A 20,939-nucleotide genomic window follows, 5' to 3' on the forward strand; every position below is an offset into this window, starting at 1 on the left:
TAATTTAAGACAACAAATTGAACATCAACAAAATAAATATTTGTGCTTCGCCAATGATCAAAATGTATCAAAAAAGTTAGTGAACTATACATGTGAAGATGATAGAAATAGTATTTTATTACCTTTTATTATATTTTTATTACAAGAAGAAAATAAACAATGCTCTTAGTAACAAAATAACCCAGTTAAAAAATGAGAAATCTATGTACTTTTTCTGTAGATTTTTTCTATGAATTTAAAAGTATCCCAAAAATAAAGTATATTTTTTAAAAAGGGAGGGAGTGAGCAAAGGAATAAAACAGCTATTTTTCTAATGAAGTATACAAATTGCCAACAAATATATTAAAATATTACTAGCATCATTAATTAGGAAGAAATAAAAAGCATTCTGAGATACCCTTTTCATCCTTTAGGATACCTGAAACCAAAAGACAAGAACAACTATCGCTGAAGATGTGGTTAAAACTGGAACTTTTTTACAGTAATGACAACATAAAAACTGGAACTCTTTTATAGTTGATGACAACATAAAATAGTGTAACAACACAACAGCTGCTTAAAAGTTAGAAATATTACACATGTGATTATTGTCGACCAAAAGAAAAAAAATGGATGAGGGGGTGGGGTGGTGGTGGGGGAGACACTCAGAAATGGAGGTCAGGCCAGAAAGCATAAAGGCAGGGGGCTATCAGCTGGGAGAATGGAAGCTCCTATGCTATGCCTTTCCGGGGTTTTATCACTAGAAAGTACACAAAGAAAATCAAGAGAGATAAGCAAAAATAAAGAATCATGGGGAAGTAAATCTCAAAGAGAAATCTTTTGTAAATAAATCTTCTGTTGTTTACCTTATGCTTATCTCAGATACAAACTAAGAATTAGGAAACCAAAGGTCTGCCTTGGTGCTACAGGGGGAATTCTAGCTTCTATCTACCCCTCCCTCAACTCCTGATGCAGCATTTGGTTAATTAGTAATATTAAATCTGACATTTGAAAAATAAATAAATAAATTAAAAAAAAATCTGATATTTGGCTTCCCACATTTTCCCTCTTTTGTTTAAATCATTTTATGGCTTCATTCTTGCTTGTTTTTGTTCTCTTCATCCTTTAGATATACTCAAACAAATATAATAAATTAAGCAAAATAAGCTCACAAAAATACATTCAAAAATCTTCATATGATCAGAAGGATTAAGGCTGGATATTCCTTCACTATTCCTTGTGGAATATCTATGTCAAGAAAATTGAAAACTTATGTTTGTATAAAGCATAAAATGTGCAGAGTAATATTAAAAATTATGAAAGCTGAAAATAATCCAAATGTCTATCAATAAATTAATGAATAAAAAATTACATAGTCAAATAATGGAATATTATAATAATAAAAAACAAAGCATGCTATAAGGATAAATTTATTATGCTAAATAAAAAATGCCAATCTCAAAAAATTGTCTATTGTATGATTCAGTTATATGAGAGGTCCAGAATAGACAAATACTTGGACAAAAAGTAGATCAGCGATTGACCACTGCTGAAAGGAGGCAATATGCAGGAACTGATAAAAGGTTTCTTTTCGGGTAACGAAAATGTTAAAATTTAAAATGGCGATAGTTATACAATTTTGTGATACCGAAAAAAAAAAAAATCACTGACTATATACCCTATACAGATTCATTTAATAGTATAGGAACTTCATCTTAATCAAGTTTTTTTTTTTAAAAAAAGGAAAAATACTGCTTAAAGGTTCATATGATTAACTGTATGAATCAACCAGAATGGATACTATCCTCAAGTTTCTATGACCTAAGATTGCATACAGATTCCTTACCAGTTTTGATCTCCACTCCTCATAACAGAAGATGCCAAACACAATTTCTCCCGGATGGACCATGGCTCCGTAGGGCCAGTACTCAGCAGCTTGTGTTCTGAAAGAAGAGAAAGCTCAGAAGCAACTACTGATACCTTATTTCTAAGTTCTTGGGAGAGAACTAAGGGCCTAATATAAAACAAATTAACTTGTTCAAAACAGGCTACTATGGTACAATTTCAACTCTGGAGTGGCTATGAATCACAGCTGACTTTATGGCACCTAACACCACTGAGCCAATTGACAGCATTAGTTTGTTTTATGCAGATGACACAACCCTGCTTGCTGAAACTGAGCAGGACATGAAGCGCTTGCTGCAGAGGGTCAAGGACTGCAGCCTTCAATATGGGTTGAGGCTCAATGTCAAGAAGACAAAGATTCTCACCACTGGACCAACTGGCAGAATCAGGATGGATGGTGAAGAGATTGAGATTGTTCACAGCTTTAGTTTGCTTGGCTCCACAGTCAACACTCTTGGCACCAGTAGCCAGGAAATTAAAAGGCGCATTGCCATGGGAAAGTCTGCTGTTAGGGACCTCTCCAGCAATGGTGTCTCTGGAGACTAAGGTGCATGTGATACAGGCCATGGTCTTGGCAATCACTTGTTATGCATCAGAGAGTTGGACAATGACCAAGGAGGATAGAAGGAGAATTGATGCCTTTGAGCTGTAGTGCTGGAGAAGAGTACTGAGAGTACCATGGACTGCTAGGGAAACAAACAGATTCATCCTGGAAAAGGTTAAACCGTGTGGCTCCTTGGAGGCAAGGATTCTGAGGCTCCATCTAACATACTTTGGACATGTTGTTAAGGAGAGACCGGTCCTTGGAGAAGGACATCATGCTCAATAGGGTAGAGGGACAGCGCAGGAGAGGAAGGCCCTCTATGAGGTGGATTGATTCAGTGACTGAGATAATTGGGATGGGAGTATCAGAGACAGTGCGATTGGCACAGGACAGAGCAGAGTTTAGGGCTGTTGTACATAGGGTCACTGTGAGTTGCAAGCGACTCAACCGCACATACCACCACCACCACCACCATCACCACGGTACAATAGTTTGCGCTCAGTTGCTAACCTAAGGTTGGTAGTATGCAGCCTGAAACAAATATGTGACTGCTGGCTTCCATGAAATCCTCCAAGACAAGTTATATGTATTCTGTATGAGTCATAATCAATTGGACAGTGACTATCACCAAATTCAAATATCCATGTCTCTACTGAAATACAAAAAATTGTCAGAATTTGTGAGGATTGCACAAGATACAACAGGGTACAGATCTATTGTTCATAGGGTTGCTATGAGTCGTTCTCAACTTGATGGCACCTAAAAACAACAGAAATACAAGGGAGTTCTGGTAGCCTAATGCTAAGAAGCTGAGCTGCAGTATCGAAGGGACAAGGTTCAAAACTACTGTGGGAGAAATACTGGCAAGCTCTTTCCTGAAAAATGCACTGGAGGGTCAGCTATGAATGAATCCGTTTTGACTTGATGCAAAGAGTTAGTTAAGTACTCCCACTAGCCAGATACCTATTCATGATATAAGAACCACACCAAGTGTAAGACATCACCTTGGTGATACAGTGGTAAAGCCTCAGCAACAAACAGAAAAGGTGGGCATCTTAGCAAGGAGTCGGCTTATGTAAAGATTTACGCCTTAAAATCTAATGGGGCAGTTCTAATTATAGATTGGGAGTAGTCTCAAAAACAACGGATTTCTAAAAGGAAGGGACAGAATAATTGCGTTCCTTGAATGTTACCACTTCCAAGGCCTACTCTGTTGAAAAATAGAAAATGCCAGATTAAGACATAAGATTCTCCAGAAAGGTAATTTTTTAACTCAAATTTTTCTTTCAAATTGAAAGCAAGGGTTCATTTCCCAGTATTCCCAGCGGCCACCCCGCCTCCTCTTCAGCATAAATTTATTTACTCCTGTTTCCCCCACCCGTCCCACTCCCCGCCCCCTAACTGTGGGACTTTAAATAAAGAATTCCTGTCCACGACAGGGAAATGGCTGGGAGGCACGAAACGGAATTACCCCGGAGGCAGCAAAATCTCACGGTCAAAATACGCCATTTCCAGTTCTAAGAGGAGGACTTTTTGAGATGCTGGTCGCTCTGTAAAGCGCACATTTCTTTTCACGCCCAAGTTTCTGAAAAGCCTTTATTCCTTCGCCCACAGAATTCCTCATACACAAGGATTTACTCAGTTAATGTCCTCACACGCTCTCTACTAGAAACACACGATCTTGCACTTCTGGCCCACTACCGCTGGTCTTCACGACACCGTTGAAGGTGTCTGAAGACCCTAGTCCTCAAGGAGACCACTTCCCCCACTCTCTACGTGTGTATGCCTAGGGTACTGCCTAGCCCTTGCTTCACTAATGCCTCTGACGGAAAAGAAATACAAGCACTCACTGCCCGTTCCGGCCGCCATCTTGGCCTCGAAATCTTCAAGCCTCCAAGAGAACCCGGTAGAGCCGAACCTAGTGGAACTGTGGGAAACGGAGTCCGTGCGTTTGTTCGCGGTGGCTCCTGGGAAATGTAGTTCTCACCCCAGCCACCCTCAAGCTGCAGCAAGCACAGTGAACGAATCTCTTGTTCGTTCCCCGGAAGAAGTGATGCTAAGGACAGAGCGGAGTTGGCAGTCGACGCCTCAGGGTTTCCTTCAGATTTCTTATGAAAAAAACATCTAGGGTTCAAGAAATAGGGGGTAAACACGAAGAATCTCAGGGCAACCAACTCCAAATTCGCGGCAGTTGGTAACCCGGACGCGCAAAAGAAATAAAAGGTCAAACCGAAGTAAACGGTCTCCCCTAGTTGCCTTTCGTTGATTGGTCGTTGAAGCCATCCGTGTCTGATTGGTCAAACGAACACAGCGCGTAGTTTAAAACTTTGTATAGGCGACAAAGGTGCGCCTCCTGAGCGGAGTTGTGCTCTTCCCTGCTGCAGGTCCGAGTCCGACGTGTGAGCCAGCCGGCACCAGAGAGGTAGCTAGAATCTCCTGGCTTTCAGGTGAGTGTGCTAATGGATTGGAACCAGCGTATGCCCTCTCGGAATACTGCCATCTCTATTTTCCTGTTTCCTTCTGCATTTACTATGGGCCTTGGGGCGAGTTTGGAGTAGCGTCCTCGGGATCCTAACCATGGCTCCCGCAGGTTTTCTGCTGGCACTGCACTTGGAGTGTGGGTTTCTTCTTTTACATTCCGAGACCCCTTTCTTTCCTGTATCAAGTCAGAAATATAGCCTCTGACTGGGTTAAGAAATAAACTCGCATTGCTTATTTTGGGACCTACCTAGTCCATATAGAGCGTTGCGCTACAGGTCAAAAGGCCACGCCTCCTGAGGCTTCCCAATCACCCGGAAGGAAGGTGAACAGTCTGTCCTCCAGTGCAATTTAAAACCTACGAAAACCTGCTGGAGGGTCAGTTATGAGTCAGTTCCAAATCCACATCAGTCACTTATACTCCCCCCCACCCCCAATTACCTTCCCAACATTAGGAAGACCAAGCAGTGGGAGTTCTGACATCCCGCACCCCATGTCCCTGGGCAGGGGCATTGTTTTTCATCTGAGACATCCCTGGCTCTTTAAGGTGGTCCCTAACTACTGTTTTTTGGTGTGTTTTTTTTCCTTCTTTTAAGTTAAACTGTCCTTGCTGTCATGTCACAAGGGATCCCTTCTCCGCCACTGGGCTTGCTGTCCGACGAGGAGGTAGCAGTCTCCCCCATTTTTGAATCCACAGCAGCAGACTTGGGGTCTGTGATACGAAAGGACCTGCTTTCAGACTACTCTGCCATCTCTTCCTCCTCAGAGGATAAGCAGCAGGTAAAAAAGAAAGTAGGGATATTCTTTTTTTTTTTCTATAATTATATTTTATTAATTTTCATAAACATTTACAGAGATTTTGGGTTTCCATTCATTCATTGTTGCACTATTCTCTCTACCCTCCTCCCAGTTTGTTCTTGTCCAAATGCCACAGTGCTTGTCAAAGCCAGTTCTGATTAATCTCCTTTGTCAGTGTGTCCTTTGCCATTCCCTATCACTCCTCCCTGAGAGAGACTTCACCCTGAGTCATAAGGAAAAGGGGATGGCGTATTCTCTTAGCTACTTCCTGTTGAAAAGGGACGCTGTGGGTTTCAGGGTGAAGATCTTCTCTCACTACTCTAAAGGGCCAGTAGGGATATTCTTGGAGGCAGCAAGTGATATTGCCAGCAAACCATAGCCCATATAGAAGTGTTGAGATTTAATTGGAAATTTAATTTCGTGATAAGCAAAAACAGTGACATATGTGTCAATGATAACTAATATTTACAAATATATATATGTCTTCGGAAAAGTGCAGCCAAAGTGCTCTTTCAAGCTTCGTCTCACATACTTTGGGCATCTTGCAAAGAGAGGTGTGTGGATCATAACAAATTACGGACATCTTCCTTGGTAAGGGACATCATGCTAGGAAAGGTGTTTATATTGGTCCCTCAGCCGTTGATTTGCAAGACCATGTGTCTATAGTTAAGGTAGCTGGAGATCACTCTCCCAGTAGGGGCTAGGAAAGCTACTTATCAAGACACCACACCAGTGAGACACATCTTCTGATTTCTTTTATTTATTTATTTATTTATTTTTTTAAATTTTTTTATTTTTGTGTGCGTGTACCATCAAATCAGATCTGACTGGTACAGGAGGAGATGGCCCCTCCTTCCCCGGCAGAGCACCTGGTGGATTCGAACCGTGCACCTCTGGGATTGTACATCTTCTGATTTCTTGATGGCTGGTACTAAGGGTATTGATTGTGGATCCCTGTAAGATGAAATCACTGACAACTTCAGTCTTTTCTCCATCTTTCAAGATATTGCCTGTTAGTCCAGCAATGAGGACTTTTTGTCTTAATGTTGAAATGCAGTCCACATTGAAGGCTTGTAGTCTTTGATTTTCTGCAGCAGGTGTTTCGAGCCCTTTTTCAACAAGCAATTTTATATCATCTACATATGGCAGGACTTTGATGAGTCTTCCTCCAATCCCAATTCCATGCTCATCTTCATAAAGCTCAACTTCTCAAATTATTTTCTCCATAAATAGACTGAAAAGGTATAGAGAAAGGATACAGCCTTAACACATGCCTTTCTTGATTATAAACCATGTAGTATTTCTTTGTTCTATCTGGATAATAATTTCTTAGTTGCCAGGAGGGATGGGTCCTTGGAGAGGGATATCATGCTTGGGAGGGTGGAGGGACAGCGCAGGAGGGGAAGACCCTCTATGAGATGGATCAATTCAGTGACTGGGGTAATCGGGATGGGTGTGTCAGAGGCAGTGTGGTTGGCGCAGGATAGAGCAGGGTTTAGGGCTGTTGTGCATAGGGTCGCTATGAGTCGGAAACGACTCGACGGCACATAACAACAACAAGGTATAGTTTTGTGTGAACACAATTAAGTGTTGTGAGATTCTCATTCTCAGTGTTGCCGGTAATTTGTTATGATCCACACAGTCAAATGCATTGTCAATAAAACACAAATCGACCAAAATTCCATCTGACATCAGCCACGATATCCCTCATGCCACATGACCTTTTCTAAATCTACCTTGACTTTCCAGATGTACTGATCTAATTTGACATAGTCTTCAGCAAAATTTTACTTGCATTTGATAGTAATGATATTGTTTGATAATTTCCACATTCTACCATTTTTTGTTATGGGAGCAAATGTGAATCTCTTCGTATCAGTTGGCCATGTAGTTGTATTCCACATTTCTTGGTGTAGGCTAGTGAGCACATCCAAGGCTGCATCCGTTTGTTGGAATAAATCAGTTGGTATTCCATTAATATCTGGAGCCTTATTTATCACAAACACTTTCTGTGCAGCTTAATTTCTTCCTTCATTACCATGGCTTCTAAATCATATACTTTTTCCTAAAATGGTCTGTGTCAACCAGTTCTCTTTGGTACAGTGACTGACTGTATTTCTTTTATCTTTTTTTGCTGCTTCCTGCATCAAGATTTTCATTCTAGACACTATTCTAGAAAATGTCTCTCTAGCATAAGGGGTTAGGTAATGGCTTTGGTTGAGGCCCTTTTTACCTAACCATACATTAAATAGGGTAGAGAGCCCTGGTGGCATAGTCCATAGAGGTGGGCTTATAACCTACTTCTCTGGCAGTTCAAGTGCACGAGCTGCTGTTTGGGAGAAAGATGGGCAGTCTCCTCCCCTGTGATTTAAAACCTCAGAATCCCACTGGAGGGTCAGTTGCAAGCTGGTTCCAACTCATTGGTAACAAGTTTGAGTTTTGACATGTTAAAAAGTTAACATGTCCTTTTTTTGTCTTCAGAAAAACTGTACGCAGACATCGCTCCTATAGAAGCAGGAATCTTGCTACTATCTGTCACTAGAGACTACCAGTTAATGAGTTCTAAATCAGATAGCTAATGTGGTAGTCTAGGTTTGCAAAATACTGATGAGATAGGAAAGATTGACACATGAAAAGGTGATCATTTGGGGGGAGTACTGGAGAAGTGTTAACATGATTCTTAGAAACTGTGCTGTTTGTCCACTAATACCTTCAGTGGTAACTGAGTTAAATGTGTGGTTCTGGGTTGGAATTCTGCCACAGGTTCTCTCTGAGGATAATACAGAGAAGGTGAAAGTATACCTGAGGATCAGACCTTTGCTACCTTCAGAGATAGAACGAGAGGAGGATCAGGTGAGTGTCTTTGGAAGGAAGATTCAAGAAGGAATGATAGAATCACAAGAGCTTCCCATGAATGTTTCCTTCTGTTGTAACTGTGTTTCCCCCCCTTTCAGGGTTGTGTCCACATTGAAAATGTGGAGACTCTTATTTTACAAGCACCTAAGGATTCTTTTGCTCTGAAGAGCAATGAAAGAGGAATTGGCCAAGCTACACACAGGTTCTCTTTTTCCCAGGTACAGTGAAGTTACTGCGCTTTGGACAAGAAACTAGCATATAGAGGCAACTTTTTCTCTCTCTGGGAAGAAAGCTCTGGTCTTCTCCCTCTCTCTCTTTCCCCATAGACACCTACACACCCCTACAATTAGGGGTGAGACATGTCTTTGTTAGGTATTTGTTTATTAAGTACTACATAAGCATTAATTAAAACCTACTTTGTTACTGTCTCTCTTTTCCTGACTACAACATTATGGTACAGTAAATGTAAATAATAGTAGTACCAAACAATGTAGCTAATCAGTGGGAGAGGTAGGATTTAGAGCCATATCCATCCCTCTCCCTCTCCAAAGCTTACTTGTGACCATTATACTGCCCTATTGTATATACAGCATTTTGCTTAGTTTATAGCATTCCATAAATATTTGTTAATTTGGCTGAAAGATGGACTAGCCAAGAGTAGTTCAATTCTCGGTGTTTAGGGAACAGCTGATACCTGTAAGGAACAAGTTGCTTGCGTTGTCTCTATAGCCACGACTCAGAAAGGGCTAAATCTTCTGGCTCTGCATAGGAGGCAAGTAAAAGATAAAGGATGGATCTTTGAAAAACTCTGTCTGTCCCTAGATCTTTGGACCCGAAGTGGGGCAAGCAGCCTTCTTCAACCTGACCATGAAGGAGATGGTAAAAGATGTACTCAAAGGGAAGAACTGGCTCATATATACCTATGGAGTCACCAACTCAGGAAAAACCCACACAATCCAAGGTACGTAGCAATGCCTCACAGCACTGTAGTTGGTCTGTAGTTGTGTCACATACCAAGTGATGTCCCTCTTTCACACACCTCCAGGTACCATCAAGGATGGAGGGATCCTACCTCGATCTCTAGCTCTGATCTTCAGTAGTGTTCAAGGTCAGCTTCATCCAACACCTGATCTGAAGCCCTTGCTTTCCAGTGAGGTAATCTGGCTAGACAGCAAGCAGATCCAGCAGGAGGAAATGAAGAAGCTGGCTCTGTTAAATGGAGGCTTCCCAGAGGTGAAGTATTTGTGTTCATGGAGGCAAGCTAGGGGTGCAAGCCTTTGGAAAGTTAATGTACTTATCTTTTGCTTGGGCCCTTCTAGGAAGACTTATCTACCTCCTTGAAGAGAAGTGTCCACATTGAAAGTCGGATGGGTACCAGCACCAGCTTTGATAGTGGCATTGCTGGGCTCTCCTCTACCAGTCACTTTACCAGCAATAGCCAGATGGATGGTAGGTACCATAACTGGGTTCTCTGCCAAGTAATATGAACTCCCACTCCCTGTTCCCAGCTGCTGAGATGTAGACTAGAGGCTACAACCTGAACTCTGCCTTCCAAGGACACCCTCCCACCTCCAGGCAAAAGGGGTCAGGGACTTCTCTAGAACTGAGTCTCTGTACATTGTGTTCTTCCCCAGAAACAAGTCATCAATGGGCAAAGCCCGACACTGCCCCAGTAAGTGTCCCAGCAGACATCCGCTTCTCCATCTGGATATCATTCTTTGAGATCTACAACGAGCTGATCTATGACCTGTTAGAACCACCTAGCCAACAGCGCAAGAGGCAGACTCTACGATTGTGTGAAGATCAGAATGGCAATCCCTATGTGAAAGGTATGGGAATGTGGAGAGGTTGGCATGAACTCTGAGGGAATTTAAAGGGAAAAGTTGGGTGCTTCCATCTTATGCATGTCTCTCCTTTGGCCTCAGATCTCAACTGGATTCATGTTCAGGATGCTGAGGAAGCCTGGAAACTGCTGAAAGTAGGTCGTAAAAACCAGAGCTTTGCAAGTACCCTATTGAACCAGAACTCTAGCCGCAGGTGGGTGAAGTGTTGGAATCAACCCTTCATTGTATTCCAAAGAACCTAATTCCTCCATCTGTTCATGGAAAGTATATAACGTTTCCCCTTTCTTTTCAGTCACAGCATCTTCTCAATTCGAATTCTGCACCTTCAAGGGGAAGGGGATTTAATTCCCAAGATTAGTGAGTAAGTTTGCCTATTGAGAAATTTGAAATGGTATGTAAGGGAACTCCTCAGAGGAATTACTTGTGTTAGAGCCTCTGCTTTGCTTCCATGGGTACAGAGATTGACAGTGACCCTTTCCTCTCCAGAACTATATGAAGGGCTATTAGGCTCATGTTGTACAGGGTTCTTATGTTAGATCATGTCATTCATTCTAGGTTGTCACTGTGTGATCTGGCTGGCTCAGAGCGCTGCAAAGATCAAAAGAGTGGCAAACGGCTGAAGGAAGCAGGAAACATTAACACTTCTCTGCACACTCTAGGCCGCTGTATTGCTGCTTTGCGCCAGAATCAGCAGAACCGGTGAGCTCTTGGCTGTAATCCCTGGGTTGGAAAGACATCAGGCTCTACAATTTGCTGAGGACAGTGCTGCTGTGCCTAAAGACTGGAATTTTCACAGCTGTTTTCCCATTTCCTGTCAGGTCAAAGCAAAACTTGGTTCCCTTCCGTGACAGCAAGTTGACTCGAGTGTTCCAAGGCTTCTTTACAGGCCGAGGCCGCTCATGTATGATTGTCAATGTGAATCCCTGTGCATCTACCTATGATGAAACCCTTCATGTGGCCAAATTTTCAGCTATTGCCAGCCAGGTAAAGAGCTATAAATGTGACAGTGGTACTTTTGCCTCAAGAAACTACTAGAGACTAGTTATGGATTTAATTTTTCTGCCTCTAGCTTGTGCATGCCCCACCAGTGCAACTGGGATTACCACCCCTGCATTCATTCATCAAGGAACACAGTCTTCGGTCATCCCCCAGCTTAGAGACGGGGCCTAAGCTGGACCCAGGCCTTGATGACAACACAGAAAATGAAAGTGACATCTCCATGTATGGCAAGGAGGTGAGGATGCAAGGCTTTTGAGTGACAGCTGGATGGCTACACATTTTCCAAGATGCTTTCCAAGTGAGTCCAGGATCTTTTTAGGGCACAGACATGATTTCTGACTGAAATGTATCTTTAGGAACTCCTGCAGGTGGTAGAAGCCATGAAAATACTGCTTTTAAAAGAAAGGCAGGAAAAGCTACAGCTGGAAATGCAGCTCCGTGACGAAATTTGCAATGAGATGATGGAGCAGATGCAACAACGGGAACAGTGGTGCAGGTACTCACTCAGTGACCTCCCTTGTTCTGTCACCTGGGCCAGAAGATAGAGAGTGAGGAGTGGGATGGAGTTGGGCCTCAAGATCTGTCCTCTAAGATTACTCCTCAGAATATGTATTCACTTAACAGTGAACATTTGGACACTCAGAAGGAGCTATTAGAGGAAATGTATGAAGAGAAACTAAAGATTCTCAAGGAGTCACTCACAAGTTTTTACCAAGAAGAGCTTCAGGTGAGTTGCCCTAAACTCTTCCAACTAGTTGCCCAGATTCCCACTCACTAGCTTACCTAATTCTATTCTACTTAGTGCATTGTATGTGTTCAATCCATATTTGGTGACTTGATTTAAGGGGTAGTTTGCCAAGAAATGGGATAAAGATAAGTGCTAACAGACTTTCAGGGCCTAAATATGAATTTGTTCATTCATCTGTTCTTGCCATATTTGACTGACTGTGGATGGAATTACACTCTCACTTCCCTCTTAGGAGAGAGATGAAAAGATTGAAGAGCTAGAAGCCCTCTTACAGGAAGCGAGACAGCAACCAGTGGCCCACCAACAATCTCAGTCTGAACTGTCCTTTCGGCGATCACAACGGCTGGCAGGGTCCCATGGCCAGCAGCTCCAGGAGGTGAAATCTAAATTAGAGCAGTGCCAAACAGAGCTAAAGTCTACCTCGGAAGGTGAGGAAGGAGAGAAGGCAGGAAGCGTAACTGTTATAACACAGTTTCACAGTAATTACTGTGTGTGATAGGGATAGCTCCTGCTCCCCCTCATTACTGAGGTATGAATTACATATGTTAAATTTTAAATAAACAGCTCAGTGAATTTTTACACATACATACATATATCTAACACCAACTAGACCAAGATGAGTAACATTCTCATACTCTAGAAATTTATCACTACTAATATGTCCTGGTTATGTTAGTTACATGTATCCAACCCCATAAAAAAATCAAGACTGTCTCTATACTGATAATATGATGACAAAAACATTATTTAAAATTAGATGGTCAGCTTATGTTAGCATCATTTTAACAATGGAATCATCAGAATGGAACCCCATTGAAAGCTAGGGACAAACTTCTTGATACCCAGATACAAATGGTTTATCCAATCACAACGAAGTGTTCTTCAAAATGAGACTTGATCAAAAAAAAAAAGTGTTCTTCAAACTGGGCCTTCTGACTCCAAGTCCAACATTTTTCTCTTTATAACTCCAACCTACATCTTCTCTCCGACCTCCATCTCACTTTTTTATATTTTTTGCATGCTATTGTTTTTAATGCAGAGTTACGGAGGCAAGTCAGTCTAGGCAAAAGAAAGCCTACATTAAGTTTCTGGTTTTCTTCCTTCAGAGCTGCAGAAGTATCAGAAAATGTTAGAACCACCACCTTCAGCAAAGCCTTGTACCATTGATGTGGACAAGAAGTTAGAGGAAGGCCAGAAGGTAATCAGTTTTTTTATATTATCAAAGTTACTAATTAGGACCATTTACTGTGTGTGTGTGTGTGTGTGTTTGTGTGTGTGTGTGTGTGTGTGTGTGTGTGTGTGAATATATTTCAAAACATTCCTGTGTGACAGTCTTATATATATGGCACATTTGCCAATTCTACTTTTTTTTATGTATATAATTCAGTGATAACAATTTCTCATATTCTTTCCCTCTGGTATGTGTGCAGATAGGACACTAACCCTCCAGATCATTATCCTGTTTGATATTATACACAATCTGATTCCTACTCATTTTTTTAGAATATAAGGCTGCTGCGGACAGAGCTTCAGAAACTTGGTGAGTCTTTGCAGTCAGCAGAAAGAGCCTGTTGCCATAGCACTGGAGCTGAAAAACTTCGACAAGCCTTGACTACCTGTGATGACATCTTAATCAAACAGGTTAGGGAAATCTAGGTATTCCTTCCCCCACTCAGCTTACTCCAGTGTGTATTTGAGGAGAATAAGCATCCACTGTTACACTAACACGTACCATAACATACCATGTCCAACTGTCACTGATTTTCATTCTTTTTTTAAAGAAATAGTTTGCATATAATTTGTTTTCATTCATGTACACTGTATTTTATACAATCTACATTGTGTTTCATGTAATCATTCACATAACTATATTTCTTGCAACCAATCACTATTGATCTGTCTGTGCCTATTACCAACCTATCTCTTCAAGTCCCCATTTAGTCCTTCCTATTCCTTCACAACAACCTCCCAACTCCACCGATTTTTAAGAAATCATGATTTTATATACTACTAAGGGAAAAACCACTAAATGGCTTTCCTCTGGAAACTCTACGTACGAACAGTGCTCAGGCTGTTCATTCATAGGGTTGCTATGAGTCATCTACGACTCGACGGCATTCTGACTCAAATTTTTAACAAAAAATGTTAAAAATCTTAAACATAGCACTTTGATACCTAGAGACATGGGCTCTTATAGTCTAAATAGCTGATACTCCCTGTGCTATGTGTTCGAATGTATTCTGTTCAACATTGTCAATTCCGACCTTACGTAGAACATCTTGAAGCATAGCTGTTGATAACTACACTTTCACTAATAAACCAGACTAAAATGTAATTTACTATCACTTTTTAGGACCAGACCCTAGCTGAGCTGCAGAATAACATGATGCTTGTGAAACTAGACCTTCGGAAGAAGGCAGCTTGCATCGCTGAGCAGTATCACACGGTGACAAAACTCCAAGGCCAGGCCTCCTCTACCAAAAAGCGCCTTGGTGCCAACCAGGAAAACCAGCAACTGAACCATCAACCCCCAGAAAAGAAACCATTCCTTCGAAACTTACTTCCTCGAACACCCACCTCCCAAAGCTCAACAGACTGCAGCCCTTATGCGCGGATTCTGCGCTCACGGCGGCGCTCTCCTTTACTCAAATCTGGGCTTTTTGGCAAAAAGTACTGAAGCTGTAGGGAAGGAGAGGGAGTCATTACCCTGAGGAGGGTCTGCTGCCTCTGCTTAAGGAGTAATTTTCTCGAGCTTTACCATAACCTGGAGATCTCTCCAGAACACAGTATTCACATACTAGTATCCTCCCCCATTATGTATGTAATATGTATGTAATCTTGTTTGTTTTTCTATGCACACAAAAGAAACATATATTAATAAATATTCACATTTTTATTTGAATTTGAAACTTAGCAAGTTCATTCGAACAAATTATAATAGCATCAAGAAGACTGAAAATAAAATACCACTCAACCCCATGAGCCCCTGTACAGGATGGCAGGGTAGACAAACTAGTGTACAGCCAACCTCAGATGCTTGGTAAGAAATGAACTCAAAGAGCATCAAACTTTCTTAAAGGCTTACTAGAATTACATTAGAGATAAATGTGTAACAAAACATGTTCTGGGAACAAGAGTGAGGAGAAGTTGGGCCCTGAACTCAGAATGATACATAGCATCATCTACCGTACAAATTGATTGTCAGTCATTATCTCCTATTGAACACAAATAATGCAAGTCTGAGAGAACAGTATAAGAATGATGATTCCTTTGCTAGACAGATGAAAAGTGAGAGAATATTGAGATAAGGGGGGGAAAAAAACAATTACAAAAACATGTTTATTAAAACAAATTTAATTGGAGTTTATTCTCAGTCTGTACAGTCACAAAAATGTCCAGGAATTTGTAGTATCCCTGCCCCCTTCACTTTGGCTGAGGCATAGCTAAAGCCATGGGAGACATCTTTTTGTAGGGCTATCAGCAGCTGCCATACTCTGAGAGGCCGCCTACCTTTTTTTAGTCAACCACAATAAACGAAAAACTAGAAGACTCCTCAAAATTGTTTTGAAAAACTGTCTTCCTAGCTTATCAACATTTGCATTGCTGTATGCCATGCATGCACCTAATCTGAGTCAGAATGAGGAATATATTCAGCAAATCAAGGAGGTCATGTCCTTTGAGTGCCATGACCTCTTCCTAAGGTACTGAATTCTACAGCCAGCAGAAAGAGTGGGAGACCTGTTTCTTTGCCTTGCTTCTAGAGAAATCCCCCTCCCTACTCCCAACAGCGTTAAAACCTTATTCCTATAGCACTGTCCATGCTAAAGTAAAGGATGTTTTAAAGGAGGAAAAGGGTTTGGGAAGAAGGCCAAGATCTATAGCCATTCTGAACAAATGGAAGAAGTGCTTTTAACTGCTCTTGCTAAAGTTTTTCTGTCAGTCTCTGAAAGCTATTCTAGAAAACTACCCCCACAGAAGTGTTTCCATCTGTGGAAGCAAAAGAGCAGATGTCCTTCAAAAACAGATGTGGCCTCTTTTTTTTTTTTTTAAATTTTATTAATGTTAAAAAATTAAACTGCTATGATTGGGTGGAAATACAATATGACTGATAAACTCTATCTCAAATTGGGGGGGAAAAAACCCAACAAAAAACCCCACCAATCTTTTGGCTTTGTAATACGCTTTTAAGTTCTTATCTAAGTCCAAAGAATTCCTCAAATTCAAGGACGAATAGAAAAAAAGGGTCAGAAAAATTGGGAGTTAAGGGTGGTATATACAAATTTTTCTAACAACTGTTGAAGCAAATTACCCTAGAGTTGATGGTATAGAGAGACATAAATTACCGTAACAGTTCTGGGTGTCAAAAATCTTAAAATGAATGTCAGCAGGTCTGTGTTCTTTAAGAGGTGATTTTTCTAACTTTTAGGTCTGTCCTTGCTCCTTAGCTCATGGTGGCTTTTCCTTTAGACTAAGGTAAGGCTTAATGTGGGTCTGACACTGTTGGCTTCAAAGTAGCCAACTAAGGTGTGACTGAAGACAGGTTGAGTGGAGAAACTCTGCGTGTGGGGGTGGTATTGGCAGAGAGTGAAGGAGGGAGGAAAAAGGGAGCAGGTATCTCAGTAGTGGGAGTCTCGCTTTGGTTCCGAAGCTGTAGGATTTGCCGGAGCAAGGCCTTACCTTCTTCCCGGGTCTGAAACAAGAGTTAGACAATTATTTTAAAATATGTATAAAAACTATTTTCCAACACAAGTGGTTAAAATATAGACATATCAATTCCACAGATCAACTTGCTGGTCCACTTACTATCCAACTCCCATCTGCAGATCATGGTAAAGAAGGTAGATTCTAGTCTAAAATCCAAATCCTTTATTCAGGAACTGATACTTACATCATTGAATGCACAGCATTTCTGGGCACAAGCTGAAGCTTCATCCCACATCTTGCATTTAAAATAGTACTGGGCCAGATAGCGGAAAGCAGTGCTCTCCTCCAAGTGTTCCACAATTTCCTAGATAGAGAACGTAGGAATGACTAAAGGGATTAAGAATAAGAGCAGCAGCCCAAGGCCTATATTCACGACACATACCCCACAAGAATAGATATCCTGGATGTATTTGATGTAACACTGGGCAGCCTGTTCTGACTCAGTCAGCTGTTCATGAAGCCTATAAAAGAAATTGACCTTTAAGTACAAATCAGGATTCAGTACAGTTAACAATAAATAAATGAATAAAAATACACAATATCAAACAGTAATACACAGAAAAGTAACAAACTCATATAAACTAGAATCACAAACAGGTGAAATCAGACAATATTGTTATCGGTAGCTACTGTCAAGTTAAGTATGACCCATAGAGACACTATGAACAACAGATCTGAACCCTGTGCCATCCTGTGCTATCCTCACAATCTCTAACACACTACAGCCCACTGCTGCAGTCACTGTGTCAGTCCATAGGACTGAGAGTCTTCCTCTCTTCTGCCGTCCCTTACCTTCTCAAGCACGATGTCTTTCTCCATGGAATACTCTCTCCTAGCAACATGCTCAAAGTATATGAGAGGAAGCTATATAATTTTTTTTCTCCAGGGAACACTCTGGATACACTTTCTCCCAGACCTATCTGTTTGTTCTTTTGGCAGTCCACAAGATTTTCAGAACTCTTCTCTAACACCACAGCTCAAAGGTATCAATTCTGTCATTCTTACTCATTGACTAGCTCTCAGATGCTCAGCAAATGACTGAAAAGACTATTTCCTGAATTAGGCCCACATTAGTCCTCAAACTGATCTCATTATTTCTCAATAATTTGAAGAGGTCTCTAACTACAGATTTTCCCAGTGCAATACATCTTCTGATCTGACTGCTGGTACCAAGTATACTGATTGTGGATTCAAGTAAGATGAAGTCGTTGACAGTTTTCATTGTTTTCTCCATCTATTATGGTGTTGCCTATCAGTCCAGTGACAAGGATTTTTGCTTAATGTTGAAATGCAATCTATATTGAAGGCTACAGTGGTGACCTTATGCAACAAGTGCTTCAAGTCCTCCTCACTTTCAGCAAGCAAGGAACAATGGTTACTGATGAGTCTTCCACCAATCCTGGTATCACATTATTAATGGAGTTCAGCTTCTCAAATAATTTGCTCAGCATACAGATAAAATAGATATGGAGATAGGATACAACCCTGACACACCTTTAATTTTAATTTTAGTGCTCCCTTGCCCTATTTGCACAAAAGCTTCTTGGTCTGGCTACAGGTTTCGCATAAGCACAATTAAGTGTTCTGCAATTCCCACTCTTCTCAATGTTAGCCATAATTTTTATGATCCACACAGTTAAATGGCTTTGCATAGTTAATACACAAATAGACATTCTTCTGATATTATTTGCTTTCAGTCAAAATCCATCCAACATCAGCAATGATATGCCTGGTGCCATGGCTTCTAAATCCTGCTTGAACTTCTGGCCATTCTGTCTACGTACTGTTCCAGCTGTCTTTTTTAATGATCTTCAGCAGTATTTCTCTTGCATATGATAGTAATGATATTGTTCAATAAATAATTTCTACATTTTGTTAGCAACCCCTAGATGACAAGGCTAGTTCAGGATAGCATAGGTTCCAAGCCACTATTCATTGAGTCGCTATGAGTCATAGTTGCTTTGACAGCACATAATGAGCTGTGATGAATGACCTTCAATGAGACAGACGGACCCAGTAACTGCAGTCATAGGCTCAAGTGTCAGAGATGATGAAGACGGCCTCAGGTTGGTAGCACAACTCCATTCATTAACCCTGTGACAACCCCTATAGTCAGGCAGACAAATGGAAGGTGCTAAACCACTCAAGACCAACCACACCAAGAAGTTACAGATCTAATAAATGTAATATTTTACTTTCACTCACTTTGCCAGTTTCACCAGAGCCATTTTCTCCACATCTCCCACGGCATAAGCTCTCCAATAACACTGTCAAAGAAATAAACTAGTCACTTTGGCCATTACCTCATGAGCATAACTCATCACAATAAGGCTCACTCAAACCCTGCAAGACTCCCAGGACTCCAGACCCAGAGAAAGACAAAGGTAGTGTACTCAGTCACTGGCATTCCCACTGATGATTTCAGGACAGCTCTTCTTCTACCTTGTGCATATTCAGACTCTTCCTCAGTACTTAAGTCAGAATAAAGGCAAAACTAGAGCAAAGAGAGCTCAATCTTTAACCCAAAGAGCAGATTCCACCCAAATTTTCAAAGACCAAGTTTTAGATACCTTTTTGGCTTCAACTAGTTGATTGAGTTTCTCATAACATTCTCCTAAAGCGACCAGCATACGAGAGTCATTGGGCCTGGGAGAGAAAAGCGGCAGTCTGAGCACAGGCAGACACTGCTTGTTAAGTTACCCTCCCTTCAAGAACCATCATCATCACCCAATGTTTCATAAAATTACATTATTTTGTGTTCATAATTATACCATTAACCTATTAGTGGTATAACCTAAATAAAAATGACCAAGCCAACAGATAACCAGTTTAAATTTAAGTCTCCAACAGCCAAATTTATTCACGATTCTTCAGCAGCTACCAAAAGAGAAGGGATAAAACTTACCAGCCATTTCTTTCTGTCTTCTTTTTTACTGGATTGCTTGCAAAGTTCATATTCACTGTGTTTCACACTACATTCACATTGTGTTTCATACAATCATTCTCATGCATTATGTTTTATAAAATTAATCACCATTGAACCTTGCCCATCATTATCCTGTCTTCTCATCCAGATTCTTCCCCTTCCTCCCCCACCAAACTGTGCAACCTTGTGGTTTCAGCCCTACCCATCCTCAGCCCTCTCCCACTTATCAGCCTTTTCCAACACCAAGCATACTGCCCAATGGCTGAACTTACCGAAGCTGATGCGCCCGTCTATAGTAATAAAGGCAATAAAAAGGCATTTTGAGGATTTCATAGGTCTGTCCAAGGCCATACCAGGCTCTGTAGTCCCGCTTATTGACTTCAATGGCGTGCCTAAGAAGGGAAAAGAGACAATGGTTAAGAAGGCATTATCAAGGTTAGCAATTTGCAAGTCAACGGAGGCTCTTAACTCAACAGCAATCTGCCTCATTTCACCCTCTAACCAGCAGCTCACCTATAAGCCTGTATAGCAGCAGAAGTGTTCTTCATTTCCATGTATTCATGTCCCATCAGTGTCCAGGCTCCAAGATACCGAGGGTTCAACTTCAAGGCTCTCTGGAAATATAAGGCTGCCTTCTCATGCTGAGAACGCAAACTGTAATAATTGCCTAGGATGAAAAGAAACACAAACATGAATAACTAGTGAAGTAAAAATAGAAATCCATTAAAATTGAGAGTGTTGCACTCCATTCTCTCTATGTTGTTGATAGGTACCATCAGTTGAGTACTACTCATAGTGACCAAATGAACAACAGATCTGAATCTTGTCCTACCCTGGGCCATCTATATCATCTCTGACATACTTGAGCCCACTGCTGACATCATTGTGTCAATCCATCTCATTGGGAGCCACCTTCTTTTTCACTGGCCTATTAACTTACTAACCTTTCCAAGCACAATGCCTCTTTCAAGGAATAGCCCCTTCTGAAAACATGCCCAAAGTAGGTGAGATGAAATGTTACCATTCTTGCCTCTAAGGAACACTCTAACTGCACTTTCTCCAAAACATATCTGTTTGGTTTTTGGCAGTCCATAGGATATTCAGTACTTTTCTCCAAAACCACAACTCAAAGGCACAGATCCTTCTTCTGTCCTCTTA

General features: G+C 41.1%; 3 protein-coding genes across 4 annotated transcripts in view; 1 reads left to right on the forward strand and 2 right to left on the reverse strand.

Annotated features, from left to right (window-relative positions):
- The window catches only part of BRD8 (bromodomain containing 8), a 30,025-nt gene extending 25,719 nt beyond the window's left edge, over positions 1 to 4,306 (reverse strand). The window contains exons 1-2 of one of the 2 annotated variants that reach the window (XM_006899503.1): positions 4,279 to 4,306; positions 1,826 to 1,922 (exon numbers count right to left, since the gene is read on the reverse strand). In XM_006899503.1, the coding sequence (XP_006899565.1) occupies positions 1,826 to 1,922; positions 4,279 to 4,297 (116 nt within the window). In that variant the 5' untranslated portion in view covers positions 4,298 to 4,306. The remainder of the gene's footprint in view (positions 1 to 1,825; positions 1,923 to 4,278) is intronic. The other variant, XM_006899504.1, reaches the window with a different exon arrangement.
- A 1,215-nt stretch (positions 4,307 to 5,521) lies between these two features.
- KIF20A (kinesin family member 20A) lies at positions 5,522 to 14,828 on the forward strand. The gene is made up of 18 exons (XM_006899505.1): positions 5,522 to 5,686; positions 8,468 to 8,557; positions 8,659 to 8,778; positions 9,383 to 9,521; positions 9,606 to 9,793; positions 9,880 to 10,009; positions 10,195 to 10,389; positions 10,486 to 10,597; positions 10,697 to 10,765; positions 10,960 to 11,103; positions 11,223 to 11,388; positions 11,474 to 11,638; positions 11,760 to 11,899; positions 12,028 to 12,130; positions 12,384 to 12,579; positions 13,258 to 13,349; positions 13,655 to 13,792; positions 14,505 to 14,828. The coding sequence occupies exons 1-18, from the start codon at positions 5,522 to 5,524 to the stop codon at positions 14,826 to 14,828; spliced, it is 2,676 nt and encodes an 891-aa protein (XP_006899567.1).
- A 1,777-nt stretch (positions 14,829 to 16,605) lies between these two features.
- The window catches only part of CDC23 (cell division cycle 23), a 60,550-nt gene continuing 56,216 nt past the window's right edge, over positions 16,606 to 20,939 (reverse strand). The window contains exons 10-16 of the mRNA XM_006899506.1: positions 20,295 to 20,448; positions 20,054 to 20,173; positions 19,426 to 19,501; positions 19,061 to 19,122; positions 17,238 to 17,316; positions 17,040 to 17,159; positions 16,606 to 16,841 (exon numbers count right to left, since the gene is read on the reverse strand). Of these exons, the coding sequence (XP_006899568.1) occupies positions 16,671 to 16,841; positions 17,040 to 17,159; positions 17,238 to 17,316; positions 19,061 to 19,122; positions 19,426 to 19,501; positions 20,054 to 20,173; positions 20,295 to 20,448 (782 nt within the window). The 3' untranslated portion in view covers positions 16,606 to 16,670. The remainder of the gene's footprint in view (positions 16,842 to 17,039; positions 17,160 to 17,237; positions 17,317 to 19,060; positions 19,123 to 19,425; positions 19,502 to 20,053; positions 20,174 to 20,294; positions 20,449 to 20,939) is intronic.

Source organism: Elephantulus edwardii, unplaced genomic scaffold (assembly GCF_000299155.1).
Source record: "Elephantulus edwardii isolate Elephantulus edwardi_28Jun2011 unplaced genomic scaffold, EleEdw1.0 scaffold00259, whole genome shotgun sequence".
Taxonomy (NCBI): Eukaryota; Metazoa; Chordata; class Mammalia; order Macroscelidea; family Macroscelididae; genus Elephantulus; species Elephantulus edwardii.

Coding starts and splice junctions, on each gene's coding strand:
- KIF20A (XM_006899505.1), top strand. CDS start 5,522: ATGTCACAAGGGATCCCTTCTCCGCCACTGGGCTTGCTGTCCGACGAG. Junction 11,104..11,222: donor CGCCAGAATCAGCAGAACCG/GTGAGCTCTTGG, acceptor ATTTCCTGTCAG/GTCAAAGCAAAACTTGGTTC. Junction 11,389..11,473: donor TTTCAGCTATTGCCAGCCAG/GTAAAGAGCTAT, acceptor TTCTGCCTCTAG/CTTGTGCATGCCCCACCAGT.